The following is a 23342-nucleotide window of genomic DNA, read 5'->3' as shown; positions in this document are numbered from 1 at the left end:
AGACTGGGAGTTGTGGGGGAGGGGCCCAGGGCAGGGGCTGGGGGATCCGGGGCGACTCCCTAAAGCAGGCCACGCCCGATGCTTCGTTGGTGCTGGGCGATGGGTAGAGAGAGGTTAACCCGCTGAACACGGGGTGCAGAAGTGCCTGTAAAGGAACAGAGTTGTAGGATGGGGCTTGGGAACGAGGGCAGAGGAGGTGAGGCTGCAGAGGAAAGCCTCGTGCTCAACACGCAGGGCTCCTTCCCTGCTTCCCAAACTCCTCCTCCTCCTTCGGGGTCAGCTCCTGTGTCTCCCCACTTATGGAACCTTCCTCAGTGGAACTTTCTGGCTCTGTGCTCTGTGAGGGCTTTCTCAGACCTAGTGTTCACCTCTGTCAGAAAACCCACGTGGATCTTTCTCCTGTTCAGCCAGGCCTCCTCCGTGTCCCCCACAGGCCCGGCTCCTTCCCCAGGCTTCTGGTGGTCTCCACCTTCCACGTACCCCTTGGGTTCCCTCTTCCAGGCCTGACTGGAGACAGCCATGGTTTCCCCACCTTGGCACCTTGATTTTTATTCTCTTGAGGCTACCTTCCCCTTAACCCTGCAAGAGCCATGGGCCCTTCCCTCCCAGATGGCCCCTCCTCCCAGCCTGAACACGAAATCCAAGGGGACGCCAGGTGCCTCTCCCGGCTCTGCGGAGACTCATGGCCATCCATTTCTGTCTCCCCGGAGCTGAGCCCAGCATCTGGCAGAGCTGTCACCCCTCAAGCGTATGACCGAGTGATCAGATGCCCAGGTGGCAAGCGTCGGGTCCGTGTTGTGTGCTTTGCCAGGAGTGCCTGGCAGAACCCGGCATTCCTTCCTTAGGGTCTGACGGTGGGGAATGAGCATAGCATAGTAGACAAGAGCACGATCTTTAGAACCCAAGAGATCTGAGCTTGAAATCCAGTCCTCGCCCTTACTACTGATGTGACTTGTTTAAGAATGACACCATCTGCAGGATGCCGAAAATGTTTCCACCGACCCCCAGATGCCATGACTGCCCCTGAGCACATTGTCCAGAATTCTGACTTTTCTGTGGCTTATTTCTAAGATGCCATCATAATGTGATGGTCGTTAAGACCATGATACAAGCTTATAGGGAACAGTGGGAAAAGAAGACCGTGAGACACAAGCGAAGGTCACCCTGGCCCCTACCAGCCAGCAGCACGAGGTCCCCCACCCCTGCCAGCCCTCTTCCAAGCTTCCTCCCAGGGAGGTTGGAACCTCTCCATGCTGGGCCCTCCTCTGGTGGCAGCGCAGAGGAGTGAATGAGATGGGTGGCTTGCGTGAGGCACTTAGCACGGCATCTCCCACCTTGCAAACACTAAAACATTCTTCTTTCAGGGTTGGGCGGCCAGGGGGTGGAGAGCCTATCTCTGTACCAGGCATTTAAGTCAAAGACCGGCTTGGCATGCGGCCCACTCACGCAAGACAGTGTAATAAAGAGGTAAACAGTTCGGACTCTAGAACCTGAGTCCTTGCTTCCTCATGTAATAGCTGCATGATCTGGGCTTCCGTTTCTTCTTCTGTGACACAGGGATGGTGGCAGTAACCACCCTGCAGAGCCAGCACGGGGCTGCAGGAGCTGCTAACTCCACGCGAGGCACAGCCAACGGCACCTCGATGAACCCTCATTGATTTGGCAGTTGTTTTGCTGGAGAGGAAACGTAGTAGAAAGCTGTTGTGGACTGAGGATTTGGGGAAGAAGATTGAACTTGACTTCTCCAGTGGGCTGGCAGCCAGGGCTGGGGAACGTGCCCTTTAGAAATATGGGGCTCAAAACCATGAAAGGAGCTCCTCCAGCGTTCCCGTGTAGTTTTGTCACTGGGTAAAGGGTCAGCCTGAGTTGGCCTTGCCCTTCCCTAGAAAGATTGGTGCCATTCCCAGACCTTAGGCCCAACGAACTACGAACATCCCACCACGGGGCTGGAGCCTGCCCACCACCCCAAGAGTTGATTCACATGCTCGCAGCAGGCTGGTCCTGGAGAGCACAGGGAGGCCAGAGAGACCAAACAGAGAGGGGACAGGGCAGCAAGGGGCGTCTGGGATGCTTGCAGGGACACAGCTTTTCTTAGCTCTGTGACTGCATGAGCCTTGGCTTCTCTGCTCAGAGCTTACCAGGTGCACACATTCCCCCAGGGGGTGCCCTAGATGACCCCTCTGGAGCCCTGGTAGGTTTGGAGGCTTTCTTTGGCCCACGTTCTCTTGGGGGACAAGGGGACACAAGCCTTCAACATTGCTTGTCATATTTGTTAGGTGTGGATAGGCTCTCACACTGTCAACCCACAGGACTTCCGGCTGGGAGCAGAAGGCTGGGACAGCTGCTGGTCCCTGGTTTCAAGGGGCCCTACCAGGGCTACCTGGGGTGGGGGGGGGGGTCTCTCCAAGCCTGACACCTGCCCATTTCTGAGGTTACCCATGCGAATTATTTGGGGCTGGTGTACTTTGTCGGCATGCCCAACAAGCATTTACAGAGGCACCTGCGATGTGCAGGCCCCCGTGCCGGGCCTCGTCATCCTCCCTCCCACCTCGCTCACGGGCTGGGGGCTCCAGGTACGCAGTCCTCACAGTCTCAGGAGGTGTGGTGAGGAGGCACTTTTGCAGTCCGCACACCAGATGATACAGCCCCCACCCCAAAATTAGGAATCTCATTTTGATCCCCTGTTTCTTAGGGGATCAGCTATACGCCAGTCACGGACAGGAGCTGAGTGTACCCATGGGTCTCTCTGTGTAAGCCCTTGAATGCCCTATAATGTATGTTCCCAGAAATGTGAACCCAAGGGGGCGAGGTTAAAGCCCTATTCTGCCCCCATTCCCCATTGCCTTCCTCCTTCTTGAGGCCATCCTTTGTGATCTCAGTTTCCCCATAAGTCCCTCCATAGCTACAAGGGATGAGAAGGGGGCTGCTCAGGACCCTGCAAGGGCCCGTGGAGACAACGTTTCCCCACACCAGGGGTGGGGGGGGGGCGGGCTGTGAAACAGGGGAAGCCGACCCAGGATGATCTGAAAATGGGCAGGGCTGGGATAACCAAAAAGGGGGCTTTCTGGGAGATACCAAGGCCTCGTCCCTGAGCCAAGGAGTCAAGGAACTTCAGTGTGGGAAATGGTTGAGAGACGGGCTGCCAGGCCCTTTCGGGAGGCCGCAGTGAGTCTCTGGCCGGCATGAAGGGACGCTGTCAGCTGAAACAGTAACTCTCAGGCAGCGGGGCCACCGCCTCAGCACCGTCTGCCACGTACCTTGATGTCAACTTGTCCCCCTGCCTGCCATGCCCCCTAAGCTGTGAGGGCGGGCCTGCCTTATGCAGCACTATGTCCCTAGGATGGGGTTGATATACACCTCCCGATGAATGAAGCCACAGTGGATGAATGAGTAGGGTCACAGGAGGATTTGGGGGGGAGGGTGCTGGCCCTAGAGAACAGGCATCTCTTTGCACCCCCAGGCCTGCACAGACCCCACCATTCATAGAACCCTAGCGCTGTTGGGGGGGTGGGTGATACCTGCTCCCGTCGCACTCCACCCCTGCCTCTGTCACCGTGGGACCGGGGGGAGAGGGTGACGGAGAATTCCCAAAGCAACCTGGTCCCTTCCCGGCTTCTAGCTCCCCCGGCAGCTTTCCAGGGTTTGGGACGTGGTCGTGTCATTGTTCACGGGGAAATACAAACTGCAGTTGCATCGACCGCGGGGCGAGCGCTGCATTTCACACTTCCAAATAATACTGAGATACTAAGCCAGGGGGCAGGGGCCTCAGGTGGGAGCGGGGCAAACCCTCCTGCCCGCCACTGGCCTCAGCACTTTTCTGAAGGGAGGGCTCAGCTTCGTGGCAGCTCATCTCCTGTTCAAGCCCTTCTTGGTGTCAGGACTTTGGTGTAAGACTCCTTACAACCACTTGCAACCTAACGACGAGCTCCAGGTTGGTCGGTTCCATTCTGCATATGAGACGACAGGTTCAGAGGAGGTGTGCAGCCTGCCCAAGGTCACACAGCTAGTCGAGGGCAGAACTGGGATTGGCACGAGGGCCAGCTGCCTGCAGAGCCAATGAATCGCCATGCCACCAGAGGGAGGACATTTCCAGAACAATCCCCGTTTTCCTGACAGCTCTGGAGGGAACCTATAGCTTTCTAGGGACAGTATCAGGTGTTTCAACATCTGAAGCTCTACTGTATAATGTATAGAATTGTCAAATCACTATGTGTATATCTGAAACTAATGTAACATCGTATGTCAACTATACTTCAATTACAAAAAAAAAAAAAATCAGGGGCACCTGGCTGTCTTAGTCCATAGAGCATGCAACTCTTGACCTTGGAGTCACATGTTCAAGTCCCATGTTGGGCACAGAGCCTACTTAAAAGAAGACAAAAAAATCTTAAGCTCCGTGTAACAAGCTGGGCTAAGTCTCAGTGGAGGACTCCTGCCCCACAGACCACCAAGGGAAGTTGGCCTTGCTGGCCCTCCCCATGAACGCCAGTTCTGGGAATCTACTTTCCCCAAAAGGCAGTTGGTCCTCCTGAAACTTCTTTTTTTTTTTTTTAATGTTTATTTTTGAGAGAGAGAGAGAGAGAGAGAGAGAGACAGTGTGTGAACAGGGGAGGAGCAGAGAGATAGGGAGACACAGAATCAGAAGCAGACTCCAGGCTCCAAGCTGTCAGCACAGAGCCCAAAGCAGGGCTCGAACTCACAAACTGCAAGATCATGACCTGAGCTGAAGTCGGATGCTTAACTGACTGAGCCACCCGGGCGCCCCGGTCCTCCTGAAACTTCTGATCAGGAGAATCTAGAATTCTTCTTTTTGGTGGAAAAAAGAGTTGGCATTCCATGTAGAATGAGGCATGAGGGTGTAGGGAGTGAATTTCCTTGGTCCTCACAAGCCCCGGACCCTGCTAGCAGCCCTGACCTTCACACCAGCTGTGTAAGGGTGCTGTTCCCCGGGGGGACCTTGGGCAAGCCTTCCAGCGTCCGGCTGGCTCCTTCCTGCCCTCCCTTGCAGACAGAAGACCCTGGTAGCTGTGGTGTCTGACATCGGGTCTCCAGGTGGCTGGAGAGAGTAGGGCCAGGGCTCCAGCCTTCTGCTGGGCCAGCTTCCATGGGAGAAGCGGGGGAACATGATCGTGGGCTCTGAGACATGCTGGGGGCTGGCGGAGAGCATTGGTGCAGGACCAGGAAGGAGACATGGTGAGGGGTTGGAGCACTGGGAGGACTGGGGGATGCCACAGAGTCCCCTGATGTTTTCCTACTAAATATAACCTGATCCACAAGAAACAAGAAGCAGGCTATAGTCCAGAGCCAAGCTAAAAATGCTGGCTTCTAATGAGCTTGGACCCTGAGGCTGTCAGTGCCTTCAGGACTTCAGCTAAGGCTTGGGAGACAGTCCACTGAAAGCAGAGTTGCAGAGCCTGGAGTCCCTGCCCCTAGCCTGGAGCTTGAGCTGGTGCATGTGGAGGTCTCTAGACAGAAAGTCTAATGGCTGTCTGTCTCACCAGGCAGCCCCGGGGGAACCTGGCAAAAGACCGGTCTTGAACCATCTGAGTTGACATCACCTCGGGCTTGCTTTGGGGATGGAACAAATGTACCCGAATCCATGACAGCGGATCCCACGTGAAGGGCACAGTCATTGCCAGTCACTCCTGCCCTCCTTGGCTCTGCCCCCTCCTAGGCAAGTGGCTGGAGTGAGCTTGACAGACCCACATCCTCCATGTCCTGTTACAAAAATTTTCCCCAGGTTCCATCTCATCTTAGTGCTGTCCTCTGGGGAGGTCTGCAGACTCTGTGCCTTGCATAGGCCTCTGGCGGGATTACTCTGTAGGTGACGCGTCATAGGAAGGAGAGGACCTTGGTGGTGGTCTACGTGAGGTATTAGGCAACTGTGGGCTGAGGGCTGAGGGCAGCACATACAGGGGGTTTGGCCTTCTCTCAGCAAGTTCTCATTTTCTAGGAACTTCTGGAGAGACAATTCTTCTCCTCTCCCTCTTGGGCAATGAAAAGTGGTAAAATGTTCTCTTCTCTGTTCAATCAGACAAGACTTCTAGAAGTAGTATCCAAAGGCCCACGGTAAGGGAAAAGATGCTGTGTTCTGCCATCTGAACCTATCAAAGGCATTTGGCTTCTTGGATCCTAATCCAAGTGACAGAGCAACGCCATGAGGCCATAGGTCTGGAGCAGATGGGGGAAAGGACCTGCTTCTTCCCTCTGAGCCTGATTGCTAGGTCCCTGCATCGTTTCACAGGTTGTTAGAGGTTTTCAGAGGTCATCTCCTCCATTCCTCTGCCTCCGTGATCGATTCCCAAACCACCCCTGTGGGCTTCCCCTAACCCTAAAGCTTTTCCCAAAGGGAAGAACAGCTTTTGCTGCTTAGGTCTCTCACCTAGAAGCCTGTGAACCTTTGCTTTATAGAAGTTCTTTGTTATAGCTAACCTAAACCCCTCTTGCTACAAGGGATGAATAGTGGAGTGAGGCCTAGAGACAGGAGGACAAGCAAAAATAACCTCCAGAGGTCACCAGGATGTGCCACCAGTTCTCGAAGCAAAAGAAGTTGGCTTGGACTCCCTTTCAGATAAGCAAGAAGGAGGTAGCTCTGTTATGTGCTGAGGAGTTCGCTCAACAGAAATCCCAGCCCTGGGAGGACGCTGGGCTCCTTCTCCTTTTAAGGCAACGTCTGAGCTCTCAGGGCTACAGGCAGCAACAAGCCCCAGCCCCACTCATTCCTGGCTATTTGGAGGAAACCCATGATTAATCAGCTCCCCTCCCCCGCCCTGCCTGGCTTTCGTTAGGTTCTTTTTAAAGGGCTGGAACACCTCCTCAAGAATAGACACTCGGCAGCTCCAAGCCAACCGGGGCCTCAGTGTAGGGAGAGTACCCTAGGAGGGAGTGGGGAGCAGTCCTGGATGAAGACCAAGGGGAGAGGTCAAGGGCTGCGGTGTCAGGGCAGGGAGAGGGTTAAAATGTTGGGAAAGGAGTCCTGATGGGAAAGCAGGGGAAGGTTCAGAATGGGAGCCCTGGTCTGAGTGTGGGACGGGTTTGATCGGGAGAGCAGACAGCTGTGGAGCAGGTTCTGGGGGCAGCAGGGGCGGCCAGGCGCCCGGAGGGCTGCCGGGCAGGTGGAGGGAAATGCCTTTGCCCCTAATGGACAAGGTCAGAAAAGGTTACACTGACTTGGCCGCTGCTGGTGACAGTCAGATCTGGAACCCAGTTTTTCCTGAACTTGCTGGTTAAGTTACCATCCCTCTGGCTCCCCAGTTTCCCTCTAAGTGAGGCCTGTAATCGGTGTGGGAACTATGCAGAGGGCAGCTGGGCAGCGCACCGTGGGTACTGAGAAATCCCGAAGGGTGCACATTTTGGAAGGGGAGGGCAGGATTCCCCGCCTTGGGGGCCTGACCTCTGGACTCTGCTGGAGAGGCTGTGGCACCCAGCTCTCACCTCCACGCTCAGGATGGAATTTGTGACGAAACCACTCTGAGCTGGGATGGGCTGGAATTTCCTGGCTGAGCTGTGGGCAGATGTTAGGAGTGTCCTAAAGGGGCTGATCCATTGGATTTCCTCATTTACATCCTATTTGCATACTCCCGAGAGCTTCCTCCTCCTTTGAAGTCAAGGTATGGTAAAGTCACCATCACTTCTGCTCCCCGCCCTGAAAGGGTAATCCAGGGTAATCCGAAGGGTCAGATCCAGTTCAGTGGGGGCCAGAGGAAGTGTGAGAGAGCCCTCCGCGGACCCTGCTCCACCATGAAAGCACCAGTGAGTCCCCCAGTGCTGCTGCCCCCTAGGGCAGGAGGAGGGAAGGGGCACATTCCTCAGCCCTGCCTCACCAGGCCTCGTGCCCCTTGGCTGCCTGTTGTGATTCTAGCAGAGGAGCCAAGGACTTTTGCTGCTAAATAAACCCCGGGGCTGGTCCCCGATGGCATGTGTTTGTGGTGCAGGTACAAACTGTTTCCATAGGACCAACCAGTTCTCCATTCCGTCCTGTCAGGGCAGGGTGGGGGGTGGGAGCGAGGAAGGGCTGGGTGGGAGGGAGGGAGGGAGGACCAGTGCCATCCAGGGTTGCTTTTCCTTCCTCCTCCTCCTCTTCCAACATGCCAATCAGGCACTCTTGAAAAACAGAAAACCTTTCTAATAATCAGGCCATAGTCTCTTCTTAAAAAAAACCTTTGGGGAGGTGGTGGGCACCCGGGTGGCTCAGTCGGTTGTCCATTAAGCAGCCAACTCTTGATTTCAGCTCAGGTCTTAATTTCAGTTTGTGGGATCGAGCCCCACATCGGGTTTCTGTGCTGACAGCCTGCTGGGATTCTCTCTCCTTCTCTCCCTGCCCAACAAACCCCCCCCGCCATAAATAAATAAACTTAAACAAACAAACAACCTTTAGGGAAGGACATTCCTTGAGGTCCCAGTCGCTCTGGGGTCTCTATCACAGTTGGGCAGGTAAATCTAACATCTAATCTTAGGCAATCCTGATGCTCCTTTGGCTCTTCTGATGGGGGTAGGAAGCAAGTATTTCAGAATGAGGCTCACACTTCATGGAACTTCGTGGAGGAGGAAACAGGGCCTCATGGAAGTACAGGGTGGTCCACGTTGCATGTAAAATTCAAGCCTTTAGCACATCTCAGCTGACTCCCTTCCAAGGCCTCCCTGAACAACTTCTCAGTGTCTGTGTGGTCAAAGTGGAGTCACAGAATCCTAGATCCTGAATCTGGCAGAGTCCTCCTGAGGTCAGCTCACTCAGTGGACTCTAGGGCTCCTCCCAGAGAGGTGCTGACCCTTAGCAAAGTTTCTACTAAAAAATGAGAACAATATTGTGGGCTTTTCAAAAAGCTACACATATTTGACGTAAAGGTGTGTCCTTTATTCTATTATATCTACCTTACTTCTTTTTTTTTTTTTTTTTTTTTTTTACTGTTTATTCATTTTGGAAGACAGAGAGAGAGAGAGAATGAGCCGGGGAGGGGTAGAGAGAGAGGGAGAGAGAGAATCCCAAGCAGGCTCCGAGCTGCAAGCACAGAGACTGATGCGGGGCTCGATCTCACAAACTGTGAGATCATGACCTGAGCCAAAATCAGGTCAGCCACTCAAGTGACTGAGCCACCCAGGCGCCCCTACCTTACTTCTTTACTGTGAGCTCCTTCCTATTCCAATGAGACGATGATAGTAGGTACAATTTATAGATATCCTGTTTTGAGAGAGAGAGAGCAGAGAAGAGGGGCAAAGGGAGAAAGAGAGAGAATCCCAAGCAGGCTCCACACTCGGCACAGAGCCCAACACAGGGCTCAATCCCATGACCCTGGGATCATGACCTGAGATGAAATCAAGAGTCAGATGCTCAACTGATGGAGCCACCTAGCCCCCCTCCCCCATAAATATCTTTAATTGGTAAAATAAAATGTTAGCAGCCCTATATTGGTCCCTCTAACTTTTTTTTTGTTCCTTTAGAAAGGTATTCGCTGTAAAATCCCAGTGTCTGAAGACCACTGACCTACTACCCTTTGGAAGCAGGGCGAGCACTAGGGTGAGGTGTGCAAGGCACTTGCCTAGAACACAGTGCAAGGGGGCACCAAAAAGCTCAGTCATCAAGATAACTGATATTTTTAAAAATCAAATTTAATGCCAAAAATACCTATGACAACCAAAAATGCACAACTTTAAATAAAGACAGGACCAGTATTAGTGTTTTTTCCTTTTACCTTGGGTTCCAACATGGCTCAGCAAGGCATTCCTTCTTTTTTTTTTTTTTTTTTTGTTCAATTTTTGTTGAGAGACAGAGTGTGTGCACGCACAAGTTGTGGAGGGGCAGGGGGAGGGGGAGGGAGAGAATCTGAAGCAGGCTCAACACCCAGGCAAAGCCCAACGCGGGGCTCTATCTCACCTCACCTCACCTCACCACCATGAGATCATGACCTTGAGATCATGACCTGACCCAAAATCAAGAGTCGGTCGCTTAACCGACTGAGCCGCCCAAGCACCCCTGGAAGCATTCCTTCTAAATCACCCGTGACAGCTTGAATCACCGCGACAGCTTATGGTGCTCTCAGTGGACATAGTCCTTTGGAGGCTCCAGGGCAGTTATATAAATGCTCCCCGTGCTTGTCTCCGTACTCATTCCTCTCCCTCTGTAGCCAGCTCTTCATGTTTATTTTTCTTTTCTGAATTTTTAGGAAAACAAGCAAGTGGAGCCCAAGACAGATGCCAAGAATGGAGAGGAAAGGGGCAGAGATGCCAGCAAAAAAACCCTGGGCCCCAGACAGGACTCAGACCTGGGGAAGGAGCCAAAGAGGGGTGGTTTAAAGAAAAGCTTCTCAAGAGACAAAGATGAAGCCGATGGCAAAAGTGGAGAGAAGCCCAAGGAGGAGAAGCTTATCAGGGGTATTGACAAGGGTCGGGTCAGGGCTGCGGTGGACAGAAAGGAGGCAGGGAAGGAGGGGAGGGGAGAGGAGAGGGCAGCAGCCCCAAGGAGGGAAGAAGAGAAGAAAGGCAGTGACAGGAGCACGGGGCCAAGCAGAGACAAAGACAAGAAGAAAGAGGAGAAGGAGATGAGTAAGAGAGAGGATGACGGGAAGGGAAAAGGGGAGAGGAGGACCGTGGATGCCAGGAAGGAGGACGAGAAGGTGAAAAGAGGAAGCGGGAACACGGATGCAAAAAGGGAGAATGAAAAAGTGAAAAAAGAGGAGTCCGTAAATAAAAAGGAGCCCAAAGAAGAGAACAAGACGCAAGCCCTGGAGAAACAGGCCCCCGCTAGCCCCACCAAGCCCTCGGAAGGGCCTGCCAAGGCGGAGGAGGAAGCGGCCCCCAGCATATTTGATGAGCCTCTGGAGCGAGTGAAGAACAATGACCCAGAGATGACCGAGGTGAACGTCAACAACTCAGACTGCATCACGAATGAGATCTTGGTCCGGTTCACCGAGGCTCTGGAGTTCAACACCGTGGTCAAGGTGTTTGCCCTGGCCAACACGCGCGCCGATGACCACGTGGCCTTCGCCATCGCCATCATGCTCAAGGCCAACAAGACCATCACCAGTCTGAACCTGGACTCTAACCACATCACGGGCAAAGGCATCCTGGCCATCTTCCGGGCCCTCCTCCAGAACAACACGCTGACCGAGCTCCGCTTCCACAACCAGAGGCACATCTGCGGCGGCAAGACGGAGATGGAGATCGCCAAGCTGCTCAAGGAGAACACCACCCTGCTCAAGCTGGGCTACCATTTCGAGCTGGCCGGGCCCCGCATGACGGTCACCAACCTGCTCAGCCGCAACATGGACAAACAGCGACAAAAGCGGCTCCAGGAGCAGCGGCAGGCGCAGGAGGCCAGCGGGGAGAAGAAGGATCTGCTGGAGGTGCCCAAGTCAGGGGCGCTGGCCAAGGGCTCCCCCAAACCCTCCCCCCAGCCATCTCCAAAGGCCTCGCCCAAGAACTCGCCCAAGAAAGGGGGCGCTCCAGCCGCTCCACCTCCGCCTCCACCTCCCTTGGCCCCACCCCTCATCATGGAGAACCTGAAGAACTCCTTGTCACCAGCTACCCAGAGGAAGATGGGAGACAAAGTCCTCCCCGCCCAGGAGAAGAACTCCCGCGACCAGCTACTGGCTGCTATTCGCTCCAGCAACCTCAAGCAGCTCAAGAAGTTAAGTAGTTGTGGGCAGGGGCCAGCAGGGCTGGAAGAGGCGGGGCCAGCAGGGCTGGAAGAGGCGGGGCCAGCAGGGCTGGAAGAGGCGGGGGCAGCAGGGTTGGAAGAGAGGGGGCAGGGGATGGGGCAGCAGGGTTGGAGGAGAGAGGGAAGCCAGCAGGGCTGGAGGAGAGGGGGCAGGGGGGGCAGTGGGGCTGGAGGAGAGGGCGAGCCGGCAAGGGGGGGCTGTGGGAGGAGCCATGTATACAGACTGCTTGTCCGTAGGGCGCTTCTGGCCATGCCATCCATCCCCCTGCCTCTGGGCAGGCCACACCTGATCCCCACAGGGGGAGAGGACTCTCTCCTTCCTCTAAGGGGCTTCCTTGAGCCTCTCACTCCGTGCCTCAACTTCTCCACCCTGCAGCTAAACCAGTTTCTCCCAGAAATAGAGAAAGAGCCTCTACATCGTAGTTCCATCTCTGACCCGACCATGTCTTCTCTCCCCCATTCCTAAAGCAAAAACCATCTCCCTTTTACTAATTCCCTCTCAGGACCAGCCTAGTCCTACAGATCTGTTTATCCCAAAGGTCTTTGGGAGATTCAGCCCTCAGGGGGATCTCCTGGTGACAAATCAGTGCCACAGACACATGAGCCATCCCTAGAGACCCCTCTTCTCAAACTTCTACCTCCCCCCCATCTTTGGTGACAGAGTCCATGGTCACCTGCCCGTCTCACTGGATGGTGGTGGCAGCTAACCCTACCCCCACAGCATCATTTGGGGCTGCACACCATGACATAAAAGACAAGCTCAGGCGTAATTCTCGTGGTCATTTGATGACATCCAGTTTTTAAAGAAAAGGAAAAATGCTTCCTCTGTGTCAATACCTCATTTACTCATTTCACAAACATACATTGAGGTGTACGAACGGGAGGCGCGTTGAATTGCAGAGACCCCTTTGCTGGACTCCTTTCTCTAAACTGTCTCTGCTTTGCCCTAACAGGTGGAGGTGCCCAAACTGCTTCAGTAGGACCAGACTGCCGGGGGCACTGTCTGCTAATGCCATGACTGCTCAGGCCTTGCCTCCCAGGCCCGCACAGACCCCGCCCACCCCGCCCTGGCTGACCTGCTGTGGATGTCCCCACTCTGCCGTGGGAGAGCAAGAGGCCTGGCCACGTTCAAGGAAGGATGCCTGATCTCTTCTCACTTTCCTTTTCTTGTCTCTGAGGCTCTCCAAAAATGTCTTTTATACCTGGAACTGAGGTTTCTGGACAAGAAGAGTCCTTTTAGCGTGTCATTGAGAAGATGGCATGCCTGGGGCCCAAGTAGCTGTCAAGTTGCAAAAGGCCTGTGATTCAGGAAAGATGTCCCACCAGGACCACGTAACCAGCCCAGCCCCACTGCCCTCCAGGGCCAGGATTCAGGCCTCTGAGGAGCCCTTGGGGCAAAGCTGCTGGGCCTGTGGCCCTCTGTGTGGGGCAATGGCAGAAGATTGAGAGGGCATGAGGGCCCAAGGGGAGAAGGAGGAGGGGCTAAGGACACCCTGAAACCCCTCCTGGGCTAATCAGAGGACATGGCAGGGACAGCTGGCCTGGATGGAAAGTGCCTGGTGGGGAGTGGGCTCCAGCTGGGAGGAGAGGGACGGACGACAGCTGGTCCTGAAGGTTTGATGCCAAAGCAGACGTTTCCCTCACACCCACCTGCTGTTGTATAAATAGCTGTGTATCTGTTTTTCCATAAGATTTTGATAATATATACAAGCCATTAGTTGTGAATGACTGTGCCCCACCTCTGTACCGTACTGAGGGTGCTGATGCTCACTCTGGCCCCGTGGAGGACTCTAGACACTCAGGTACCCTGCCATGCCATCTTGGGTCGACCACATAACAAGTTCATATCTGCAGAAAGCCCAGTGCAAGGGGAAAACCTCGGCCCTGAGTAGAGGGCTCCCCACTGACCTGGTGGACCAGGCCAAGGAAACTAGACCTTAGCCAGGGTCCGCTCCTGACTATTCTTGCTGCCTGGAGTCATTAGCCAGAGCCGCTTTTGGGGGTGATGGGGCAGAGTGGAGCACAGGGCCCTGGGATGGCTATATTAGGCATGTTCAGGGGATGCTCATTCCATGACTCTTCCTAACTGTGGGCTTGGGGCCAGCTCCCCACAGCAGTCACAAGCCCAGGAAGGCAGCCATCCCTGAGCAGAGAAGTGAATGACCATTTGGGGAGCAGCACCCCTACCAGTGTGCCCAGTCACCACCCCCCTGCTCTAGCTGCAGGCTCTCTCCTGACCTAACGGTGCCCCCATGCCCTCCATCAGGTGTGCATCAAAAGCATCCTTCTGATTTGAGTGGCTTAACCGTACCAGCACCCCTTGGCACCGTGGGACTGCCACCTTGGGTCTAGGTCACTGGTAGTTTTTGTCTCCAGGTTTTGCCTCAAGAGCAGGGAGCACAGCAGTTTCACCATCTTCGGGGGGAAGGAAGGGGTGTCCCTGCTAGGAAGGAGGATTGCCGTGCTAGGTCTGACCAAAAACAGAGGCAGGCTAGTCCTGGGAGCAAAAAGCTTGGATCCCAGGTTTCTCTGTGGCCCCTTCCCTCCACCCACTCGCCTGTCTGCCCCAACAACCAAAACAAGGGCTGGGCCCAGGAGAGGGGAGACAGAACCCTGCTTGACGCCTCCTGGCCCACAAAGGGTGTTAACTGCAGCTAAGTGCAGCCAGGGCTTCCATTTACCCTGTGTCTGTGGTTGCTAGGCTTTAGCAAGATGTTTCAGGTGCTCTTTCAATTCTGTGAGGTGGATGCCAATATTATCTCCATTTTGCAGATAAGTTCAGCCCAGAGAGGTTAACTTATGGGCCCATAATCACACAGCTAATAAAAACAGAGCTCAGGTCGAGTTCCCGCTCCTAGAGCTACATCTGATAACAGGTCCCCCTCATCCCCTTACTGAAATGAGACTGGTCGTGGTGCCTCAGGAAAGCACTGAAAGCCTAACCAAACCAGAACGACGGATCTCCAAATCTTAAGGTTCCAACAGAAACTGTCACCTTAGGAAGCCCTTTCTACCAAGCAAGATTTAGCCAGACTAAGCGCGCGCGCGCGCGCGCACACACACACACACACACACACACACACACACACTTTCTGTCCACACACAACAAGGGATTAGCGCCGCTCTCTGCCCTCTTCCTCTCTTCCGGAGGGGTGGGTAGAGCCGGGGCTGGTGAGGTCATTCGTCCTCTGATGCCTTAGAACCTGATGCGGGAGCGCAGCGCCACCTGCCGGCAGGCCGCGTCCCGGTTCTCCCGCGGCGCCAGGGGCGCGCCGGAGCTGCGCTGGAGGGCAGGGAAGGTGGGTAGACAGGACGCAGCGCCAGGTCAGTGGCCTGGGTCGCGCCTTCCCGCCGCCTGGGAGGGACGGGGGGAGCGCCCGGCAGCGAGCGGCCATGTGTGCTCATGGATGGGCTGAATGTGAGAAACCGGCCTCTCTGGGGGCCGCGTTTCTGCCGAGTCGCGCACCCATCCCCGCCCACTTGCCCCATTCGCCTCCGCTGGCGCCCGACTGCTAGGATTTCCCTTCATGAAACCCAGGATGCAAGAGCCGGACAGGATCTATCCTCGTCCCTCGCCCGCCTTTTACAGGGAAGATAATGAGACTCAAAGGCAGCAAATGACTTGAATAAGTTGACGCATCCGTAGTCAAGCCCACGTCTCTCGTCGCTGGGTTCGTCCTACCCACCTGAGCCGAGGGGCTTCCCTCCGCCATTTCCTCCGCGCCGCCTCATCCTACCGGCCCCATCGTTTCCCGGAGCCACATCCCGTGTCTCCCGCCAGGCAACGGAGGGCGTCTTCGCAGCGGGCTCTCCGCCCCCTGGGCCCGCCCACACCCACTGTCGCACCTTCTTCCCACCTTCCGGCCCCGCCCCCGCAGGCCTCGGACCGGGCCCTGGCGCCGGCCACTGGGCCTGGGCGGGATGGCGGGGGCTGGGGCCGCTGAGATACCCCACTTTCTATCGCAGGAGCTCCACAGGCGTATGAGCGAGGGGCTCCAGTCCCAGGCGCTGTGAGTTGGGGGCATGGCCACTCATGCAGCCTTCTTGAAGAAGCATTAGATTTGGACACGGGTCACCCACCTAGTGGGGCTTCTGGATCACCATGCTCGCCAAGCCTGGAGTGTCATGTGTTGCCTACCCCACCGCGCCCACCTGCAGCTCCCCACTCCTCCACGGACTGGCCTCAAGGCCTGAGGCCCAGCTAGGGCTTGCGCCATCTGTGGTGAGGGGGGCAGGCTGCTGGCCTGGAGTCCAGGCCTGGTGAGTCCCCCCCCCCCCACACACACACCCCCACACACATCCAGCCCCCGTCCTCGTCCCCGCCCTGTGCATCCTCCTCTTCCTTTATCACACCTACCCTTCCTCACTCCTTGCCTGAGGTGTCCCTTTTCCAGCTGCCCCCATTCTATACCTCTCCCCCCGCAGTGCTCCCCTTTCTTGCTAACCTTTCCTTCCTCAGGCCCCCATTGTATTCCCATTCCCCTCTGCCCTAGCTCTCTCCCTGCATCTGAACCCCTGCCTTCCCCCTTTGAGCGCAGCCATCCCTCTCCCCTGCGAACAGGTGGCCAAGAGGTGCCCTTGCTTGTGTGTAGAGCACTCCTCCATCTGTGCCTCCCAGACCTCCCCCCTTAGGGTCCTCAGTGTGCCCTCACAGCCCTGCAGGACCCCATTTACTCCGTTGGAGACCCCAATCATGGAGGGTCACTGCTCCTCCTGCCCTGTATCTTGCTCCCCTTGTAGGGTGCCTGCCTGGTTTCCAGGGGTGCTGGCTGCTGAACAAGGTGATAGGAGGGACAGCTACAGCTCTGTGCTCCTGCTGGCCCCATGTCCCTGGGAATGAGCAGATGAGATGGGGTCATACATGTAGAGCTTGGGGAGAGATTCCAGAGGGTTCCCTATTTACAGAACTAGAGAATGTGAGAGGGGCCTCCTCTCTGCTTGGGGCATGTGAAAGCCCCATTCTGCCATAGTTTCCCCCTTTTCCTTAGAATTCTCAGTGCTTTGCAGTTAATTGACTGGAAATGTTGGGGAGGGGAGATTCTACCCTTCTGGGAGGCAGCTATGACTGGGATAAAACTGCCTTCCATCCCAGACGACAAAGCAAGTTTTAATTGGCCCCAGATTGTGGACTTAAGGATAATTAATTCTGACTGGCAGGGCTGTGCATTCATTTACACCTCTTTTCTTAGGGAAACTCAGAAACCTTGTCCTGCCAATCTCCTCCACCTCTCAGCTTCAGGAGGAAGGGGGCGGGGAGGGGGAGAGAGGGAGAGAGGGAAAGGAGATTGGGTTCTAAACCTTGATGACCCTCTCTCCTAAAGTGTGAGTGAAGGCAGAATTTGCAGACTGGAAGCCAGGATACTCTGTAACCCCAGCTCTCACCTTTTTTCCCCATCCTCAGAGAGAGGGTAGATTTGTAGCTGTGGCCCCAGCTCTGTCCCCACCAGCATTAGCTTTCTCTTTCTGTCTCAGTCAGTTCCTGAGGCAGACTCTTGGACCCCCTGAAGATTTCACTGGGAAGGGAGGAGACTGTAAATCCACGGACAGACCTCTCTCCATAGTTGTTTCTGATGCTGACCCGGGAGCTCCCCACCTCCAGCCTGGGTGACAAGAGCCCTCCTGACAGTACTCGGGCGCCAGAGGGCATGGTTAGCACAATGGCCATAGGTAGGACCTAGCTGGAAGACAAGGCTGCAGGGCTGGAGGACCTTGGAGGGTGAGGGAAGGAGGCGTTGAGCATATGGGTGTTGGGGAAAGGAGACGCTTGGTTGGTGGTGCTGTTGCCAAGCTGAGCTGGCACTTTTCCCACTTGAATTAAAAACTATAAAATTTCCTTTCCTGGATCTGTCACCAGACAAGTCCTGCGATCACAAGGACCGGGTCGTCAGGGAACAAGGCAAGGGATAGGGTCTAGCTAGATGCACACGCATCTCCAAGGGTGGGGGCAGCTGCCTGGCTCAGTGGGGGACGTGATGTCTTAGGGTCCCCTGATGATCCAAGGCAGCTGACAGAAGCACCTTGCACCAGCCTCTTGGGTGGCCCAGCCTCTCCACTTGGCTTCTAGTGCTAGAACCTCTCTGATGAGGAAGGACAGAGGTCACAGTTTCATGTACATATTTTACCCTCATGACAGCCCTGAGGCATTATCCCCATCGTATCGCTGAGAAAACTGGGACTTAGAATCCTTCAGAGACACACCCAAGGTCAGCCAGTGGCAGGACCCACGTGTGAAGCTAAGTGTGCTGGAAAAGAGGGAGCTGCCTTTGTACAATTTGCAGTGCCCTATGTCACAGGCTCCTGACCCCTAGTGGGGAATCTCTGTAATGCAAATGGGCACCCTCTCGCCCGCTGTGGCAAGATCCATCTCACTGGCTTGGGAACCAGCTCAAGGAGCCCTTAGCCTGGGGTGGTTCTGCTTGTGCAAGGGGGGTAAGGGTGGTGCTGGGCTCCAGCCCTGGCACCTGCCCTTCCTGCTCGAAGGATGTGGTACCGGCAGCACTCAGGGCCCAGCTGAAGGCAGAGCTCCTGGAAGGTGTGCAGGGACCCAATGAGGCAACCGACATGAGTTACAGCTTTACAGCTTTAATCCAGCATGTTGGAGTCCGGGCCAGTGGGGCAGCCAGGGGCAGGGCTTCTGCCCACTGCTGATGGAGCCCACTCCCCACCCTGCCCCAGCCCACAGTGAGCAAACAGGACGGGTCCCAGCCTTCCTGGCTGGGATCTTGAGAGTAGAAGGACTCTGAGAAAGCAGGGGCTTTGACCCAGGCTTTCATGTCCTTCTCTTGCCCCAGGTAAAAAGAGTCCCCCGATTCTAAGCCCTCCCCACCCACCCCTCGTTCATGGCCAAGTTCCAGCTCAGCTCCTGGTCTACTTCCCTGGGGCTCCATCACCAGTAGGACCCAGGGTTTGGCTTTTTCTGGGGCCTGGTGAATAGAGGACCCCTGCCCGCCCCCAGGGCCAGATGCAGATACGGGAGAGGGGCATCACTGAAGGGGCAGCAGAGACACAGCTGGTTCCTCAAGCTCCTGGGTAAGAGGGCTGTGGTGGCATATAGGGGGGAGGAGCTGAAAGCCAAGGAGACAGGGTGAGGGTCAGGGGTGGCACAGGAGGATGTGAAGTGACCCCCAATCCCAGAGGCATGAAGGATCCATGCAGAAGAGGTAGCCTGGATGTTTCCAGCTGAGGTAGAAGTCTGGAAGAGGGACTCAGGGGGAGACAGGGGCAGGGGAGGTCCCAGCACAGGGGCAGGGGGCAGGCAGGAGCAAGTGGCACCAGACTGCTCACTTACCTGCAGGGTTGTAGATAGGGGGCCCAGCCGGGTAGAGTGGATACTGGGGAGGACCGCTGGGAGGGTACATGTAGCCAGGCTGTGGGGGTGCAGGGCCAGCTTTGGGGTCCTGGGGGTATGGGTACACTGGCTGCACTGGGATGCCTGTCATTGGAATCTCCTGGCCTAGGTGGGGGACAAGGATCAGCATTCAGAGCTCCACCTGCACGGGAGGAAGCCTCCTTCTCCTGCCCAAGAAACCGAGGTAGGCATCACCGGGCCCCTGCTCTCTGTGCTGGTAGGTTCCGGGCTGGCCACCTGCTGCCTTTGCCTCCCAGACCTTGCTTGGCAGAGTTGAACAGGGAGCCGTGCACCTGGTCCCAGCGGGTCAGTGTGTGTTTAGCAGGTCTGCACCCCTCGGCAGGTTCAGAGGCCTCACAAGCCAGAGAACACAGCCCGGGGAATGTCCCACTTAGGCAAGGAGGGGGGCAGCTCCCGGGGCTGGTATCTTGTAATCTAGCAGAGCTGCCACCAAGGGGGGGAGGGGTCCCTCCCCCAGCCCCTCCCCCCCACACCGATTCCCCCATGCAGGGTCACGGGTCCCGTGTCCATCGGGTTTGGGCTGATACGCAGTCATGTGCCGGCACTCAGGCACACATTCCATTGTACACTGGAGCACACCCAGTTAATGCTCACCACCACAGACCCCACCTCCTGCGCTTTCCGAGAGTCATGTGCATGCAGGTGCCCACTGCACACACACCACTGCCGGCAGACGGCATGCCGTGCACATCTCAACATTCACACGCATGCAGGTGCGTGTACTCGCAGTCCGATGTTCGCATACACGGCCCTGGAACGTTAGTTCCGGGGTTACATGCTGGCCGGTACGTGTCTGCAGAAGCACGCCCTACTGTGCAATTCACACATCCTTGAACTCTCCGGGGCCCGTCGTGGGGTTCGGCTCAGCTCGGCCTATCCCAGGTTCGTCGCGCCCAACCCTGCACATACCTTCAAATGGGCTCTGCAGATGCTGGCGCCGGCGGTACAGGTAGCAGCAGGAACAGAGGAAGCAGCAGATGGTGGTGGCAACCACAGCCACAAAGAGGATCACGGCGGAGGCGATGCCTGCTATGGTCTTGGGACTTTAGACAAAGAACAGGTCCCCTCACCTTCCAACACTCATAGGAGGGAGTCCTCATTATGGTGCCATAAAACTGTGCTCCAACTCCTGGCCAGCAGGGGGCCACAGCAAGCTGAGATTTGGGGTTCCTTGAGGGGCTCTGCCCAGTCCCTGTGGAGGAGATCTTAGGGGACCTCCATTTCCCAGAAGGCCATGCTGCCTGGCTGGCTAGTGTGAGGCATGCCGGGAGTTGTGGTGCGCACCCCACTTCCTCACTCCTGCATCTACAACTCAATTGGTTAGGCTTGGAACATGTTAGCATTGAAAGGCACCTTAGAAATAATCTAGAGCCCTTTTTTTTTTTAACCCCTCCCCTCCCCATCACAGTCTCCTTACGCCTTTTGTATATTAGCAGTCCCCTTCAAAAAGAAGTTTGAAAACCACTAATTTTGGCAACCCCCTCATTTTATGAAGAGGAAATAATGACCCATGAGAGGATGAGTCTTCCCCAAGAGCACACGCCTGAGAACTGGACCTGGGAATCAAACCCAAGACTCCTGCCTTCTTGCCAGGGCTTCTTCCACAAAGCCGCACCCCGGTCTGGGTTTTGACCCTGCACACATTCTCCACCAAGCCCGAGAGGGTTGCTAATGCGCCTTTCCTGGACCTCCCAGGCCCCAGCACTAACATCCAGCTTTGTCCCCAAGCCGAGTCCTGGGCTTGGGCTGAGGCTGTGGAGGTGGACATGGAGAGGGGCAGGAGGCAGTCGGGGGGAGCAGGGGAGGCCCAGGCGGGCCTCCTGAGAGGAGGATGGAGGGGACGCGAGCCCACCTGAAGGCCAGGCAGTGCTTCTGCTGCCTCTCGGTGATGAGCAAGGTCAGGTCTCTGCAGCAGTACCGATGGTAGCAGGTCCCGCAGCAGAAGGTGAACTCGCAGTTAAAGCCTGGATGCCAGGAGCCATTCCGGTCCAGGTACCACAGGCAGTCCTCGCCGGCCAGCGCTGCGGGCAGATCGGGGGTAGGGGGGACATGGCCACCAGGCCAGCTTTCCGTCCGCCCTTACCCCGCTCCCCGAGGCTCCCAGCCCGCCGGCTCCCGGGACGCGGGGGCTGCCCCTGGTCGCCACCCTGAGGCGCTCCGCCCCTGAGCCCCGGCGGCCTCTCTACGGAGCTGACCCCGCGCTCCGGGTCAGCGGCCCGTGGCCCAGCCTCCCGGCCGTGTCTCCTCCCGCTCCCTGCGCACCGGCAGCACCCAGGGGAGACCCGCGCCCACCCCGCGGCGCACCCCCTTACCCAGGGGCGCCCCCAGCACCAGGAGGGCTGCCGCGGCCAGCGGCGCGGCCCCGCAGAGCCCCGGGGGCCGCATGGCGGGGGTTGGGCGCGGCCGGGCCCGGCCGCCAGGAGCAGGGAGCGCAGGACGAAGCCGGCCGGCGGGAGCTGCTGCGGGGCCCAACCCGCCGCCAGGCTCGGTTTCCTCTCCCGCCTCCTGCGAGGGCGGGACTAAGGCCCGGGCCGCGGTAACCCTGCCCCCCCCACCCCCCCACCCCCCACGCTCCGCGCCCGGCCCAGGGGGCCACCCACCGGCGACGCCCACCCGGCCCGGGCACAGGAGCGGGGCGCCCCTCACCCAGCCCGGTACTGCCCTGCGCCCCGCCCCCGGCTCCAAGGTGGCTCCTCCCGCCAGAGCCACCGTGGCCACAGCCGGCCGCTGGACACTGCGGCCAGGGAGGCCTCTCCGTGCCCTGGGCCCGCCCCTCGCCTGGGCCCAATCAGTATCCCGGACCCCAGAAGCCCCGATCCTGGTGCCATCTCCGAGTACCCAGGCACATGGGCCAACCCTAGAGGGGCAGGACCTCCTCTGCCCCAGTGTCCAGCCCAGGACGTCCTGCGGGGAAGGGGGGCGGGAGAAGAGGGAAAAGAGGCTGAGAGCACCCCGCCCCCATTCCCACAACACAGGCACCCATTGAGAGGCAGCTCAGAGCCGCTTTGTCCCCGTGGTGCCCACAGACCTGGACTCTGCCAGCTGCACTGGCTCCCTGAGACGGACCCTCCCCCCTCTGAGTGGACAGCGCTGGCATGCACCAGCCCATGGCCTCATCAGTCGGGATGACAGGCCGCTGGGGCCACCTGGAGCCCATCCAGCTAGACACCCTTCACAGTGAAAACCCCTTTCTTCACAAAGCAATCCTGCAGAAACACTGCATTGGCTAGGAGAGCATAGGGAGAACAAGAGTTAATTACCGTGGGGACAGTGTTTTGGGGGGAGGGGAGCCAATCAACCCCTTTACAAATTTATATTGAGTGTCAGTGACTGTGCCCCCTGCTACCTGGGTTACACTGACCAGGAACTGCCTATCACTCCAGGGGGAAAATCAAAAGCCTACCTCAACCCCTGGCCATGGGACAGTTCTTTACAAAGCACTTTGACATTTAACCTCATTTGAGGCTCTCCACAGTTTCTGCGAGCTCGACAAAGTTGACAGGTGTTATCATCGATCCCATTTTACAGATTGAGAAACTAGGACTCACGGGAGTTGAAGGACTTGCCTGCCGGTATACGGCTGAGGCAACGTCAGAACCCAAGTCTTCTAAATCCAGGTGGATCCTCCTCTCCAATAGCAGAGGGTGTTCGGAGGTGAGAGAGAGAATGGATGGCCCAGCAGAATCTAAACAAGTTAGGGGAGGGCTGCCAGAAGCAGAGCTGCTCTGCCCTGGGCCCCTGTGGGTACTGGCACACCCAACCCAAGAGCTGGAGTAAGGAGACCAGGGCTCCTGCCCCAGCAAATTGCTGGTAGTCTGCAGGGGTGGGGTGTGGGAGGGGAGTAAGCGAATATATGCACCCATGCAGGACACAGTCATAAACCCAGGGGCAGAGGGACAAAAAGAGATGTCTCTCACTTCGCCACCCCCCAGACAGTGTCTCCATTCCCATCCATGTCTTCTTTCCTAGTGCACAAGCTCCAGGAGTGCTGGACCACGTGGCCATCGTGTTCACTGCTGTCACCCAGTCCGGGCCCTAGGTGATCATTGTTGATTGAGTGACTCTCAGAGGAAGGGTTGTCTCTCTTCCTGTCCAAGGCTAACCCTTCCATGTGTACTCTAGACCCCATCTGATCCCTCTCCCAGCATTGTCTCTTCTCTTCTGCATCCTTAGTTTCTCCTTTCTTATCAGCTTCTTTCCCCAGAGCAAAAAAAAAAAAAAAATCTCAAGTCTCTCCGAGTAAAACAAAACAAAATGAAACAAAACCAAGCAGAGCAAATCCACATTTCCCCAAATTCATCCTTTTCTGGCTACTTTCCT

General features: G+C 56.6%; 2 protein-coding genes across 3 annotated transcripts in view; one reads left to right on the top strand and one right to left on the bottom strand.

Moving 5' to 3' along the window:
* The window catches only part of LMOD1 (leiomodin 1), a 50114-nt gene extending 36733 nt beyond the window's left edge, over positions 1–13381 (top strand). For both annotated transcript variants that reach the window (XM_042975734.1, XM_007086455.3), the window contains 2 exons: positions 10161–11624; positions 12607–13381. In XM_042975734.1, coding sequence (XP_042831668.1) covers positions 10161–11624; positions 12607–12633 — 1491 coding nt within the window. In that variant the 3' untranslated portion in view covers positions 12634–13381. The remainder of the gene's footprint in view (positions 1–10160; positions 11625–12606) is intronic.
* A 4838-nt stretch (positions 13382–18219) lies between these two features.
* SHISA4 (shisa family member 4) lies at positions 18220–21498 on the bottom strand. Its single transcript, XM_042976079.1, has 5 exons — positions 21335–21498; positions 20875–21043; positions 19932–20065; positions 18942–19106; positions 18220–18717 (listed from the first exon to the last, which is right to left on the bottom strand). Exons 1-5 carry the CDS (start codon positions 21405–21407, stop codon positions 18671–18673), a joined length of 588 nt encoding a protein of 195 aa, XP_042832013.1. The 5' UTR covers positions 21408–21498; the 3' UTR covers positions 18220–18670.
* Positions 21499–23342: the final 1844 nt, after the last annotated feature.

Source organism: Panthera tigris, chromosome F3, assembly GCF_018350195.1.
Source record: "Panthera tigris isolate Pti1 chromosome F3, P.tigris_Pti1_mat1.1, whole genome shotgun sequence".
NCBI classification, from domain to species: domain Eukaryota; kingdom Metazoa; phylum Chordata; class Mammalia; order Carnivora; family Felidae; genus Panthera; species Panthera tigris.
This window is presented reverse-complemented; position numbering and strand designations above follow the sequence as displayed.

Coding starts and splice junctions, on each gene's coding strand:
- SHISA4 (XM_042976079.1), bottom strand. CDS start 21,407: ATGCGGCCCCCGGGGCTCTGCGGGGCCGCGCCGCTGGCCGCGGCAGCC. Junction 21,044..21,334: donor GGTGCTGGGGGCGCCCCTGG/GTAAGGGGGTGC, acceptor ATCTGCCCGCAG/CGCTGGCCGGCGAGGACTGC. Junction 19,107..19,931: donor TCTGCAGAGCCCATTTGAAG/GTATGTGCAGGG, acceptor TCCCCCACCTAG/GCCAGGAGATTCCAATGACA.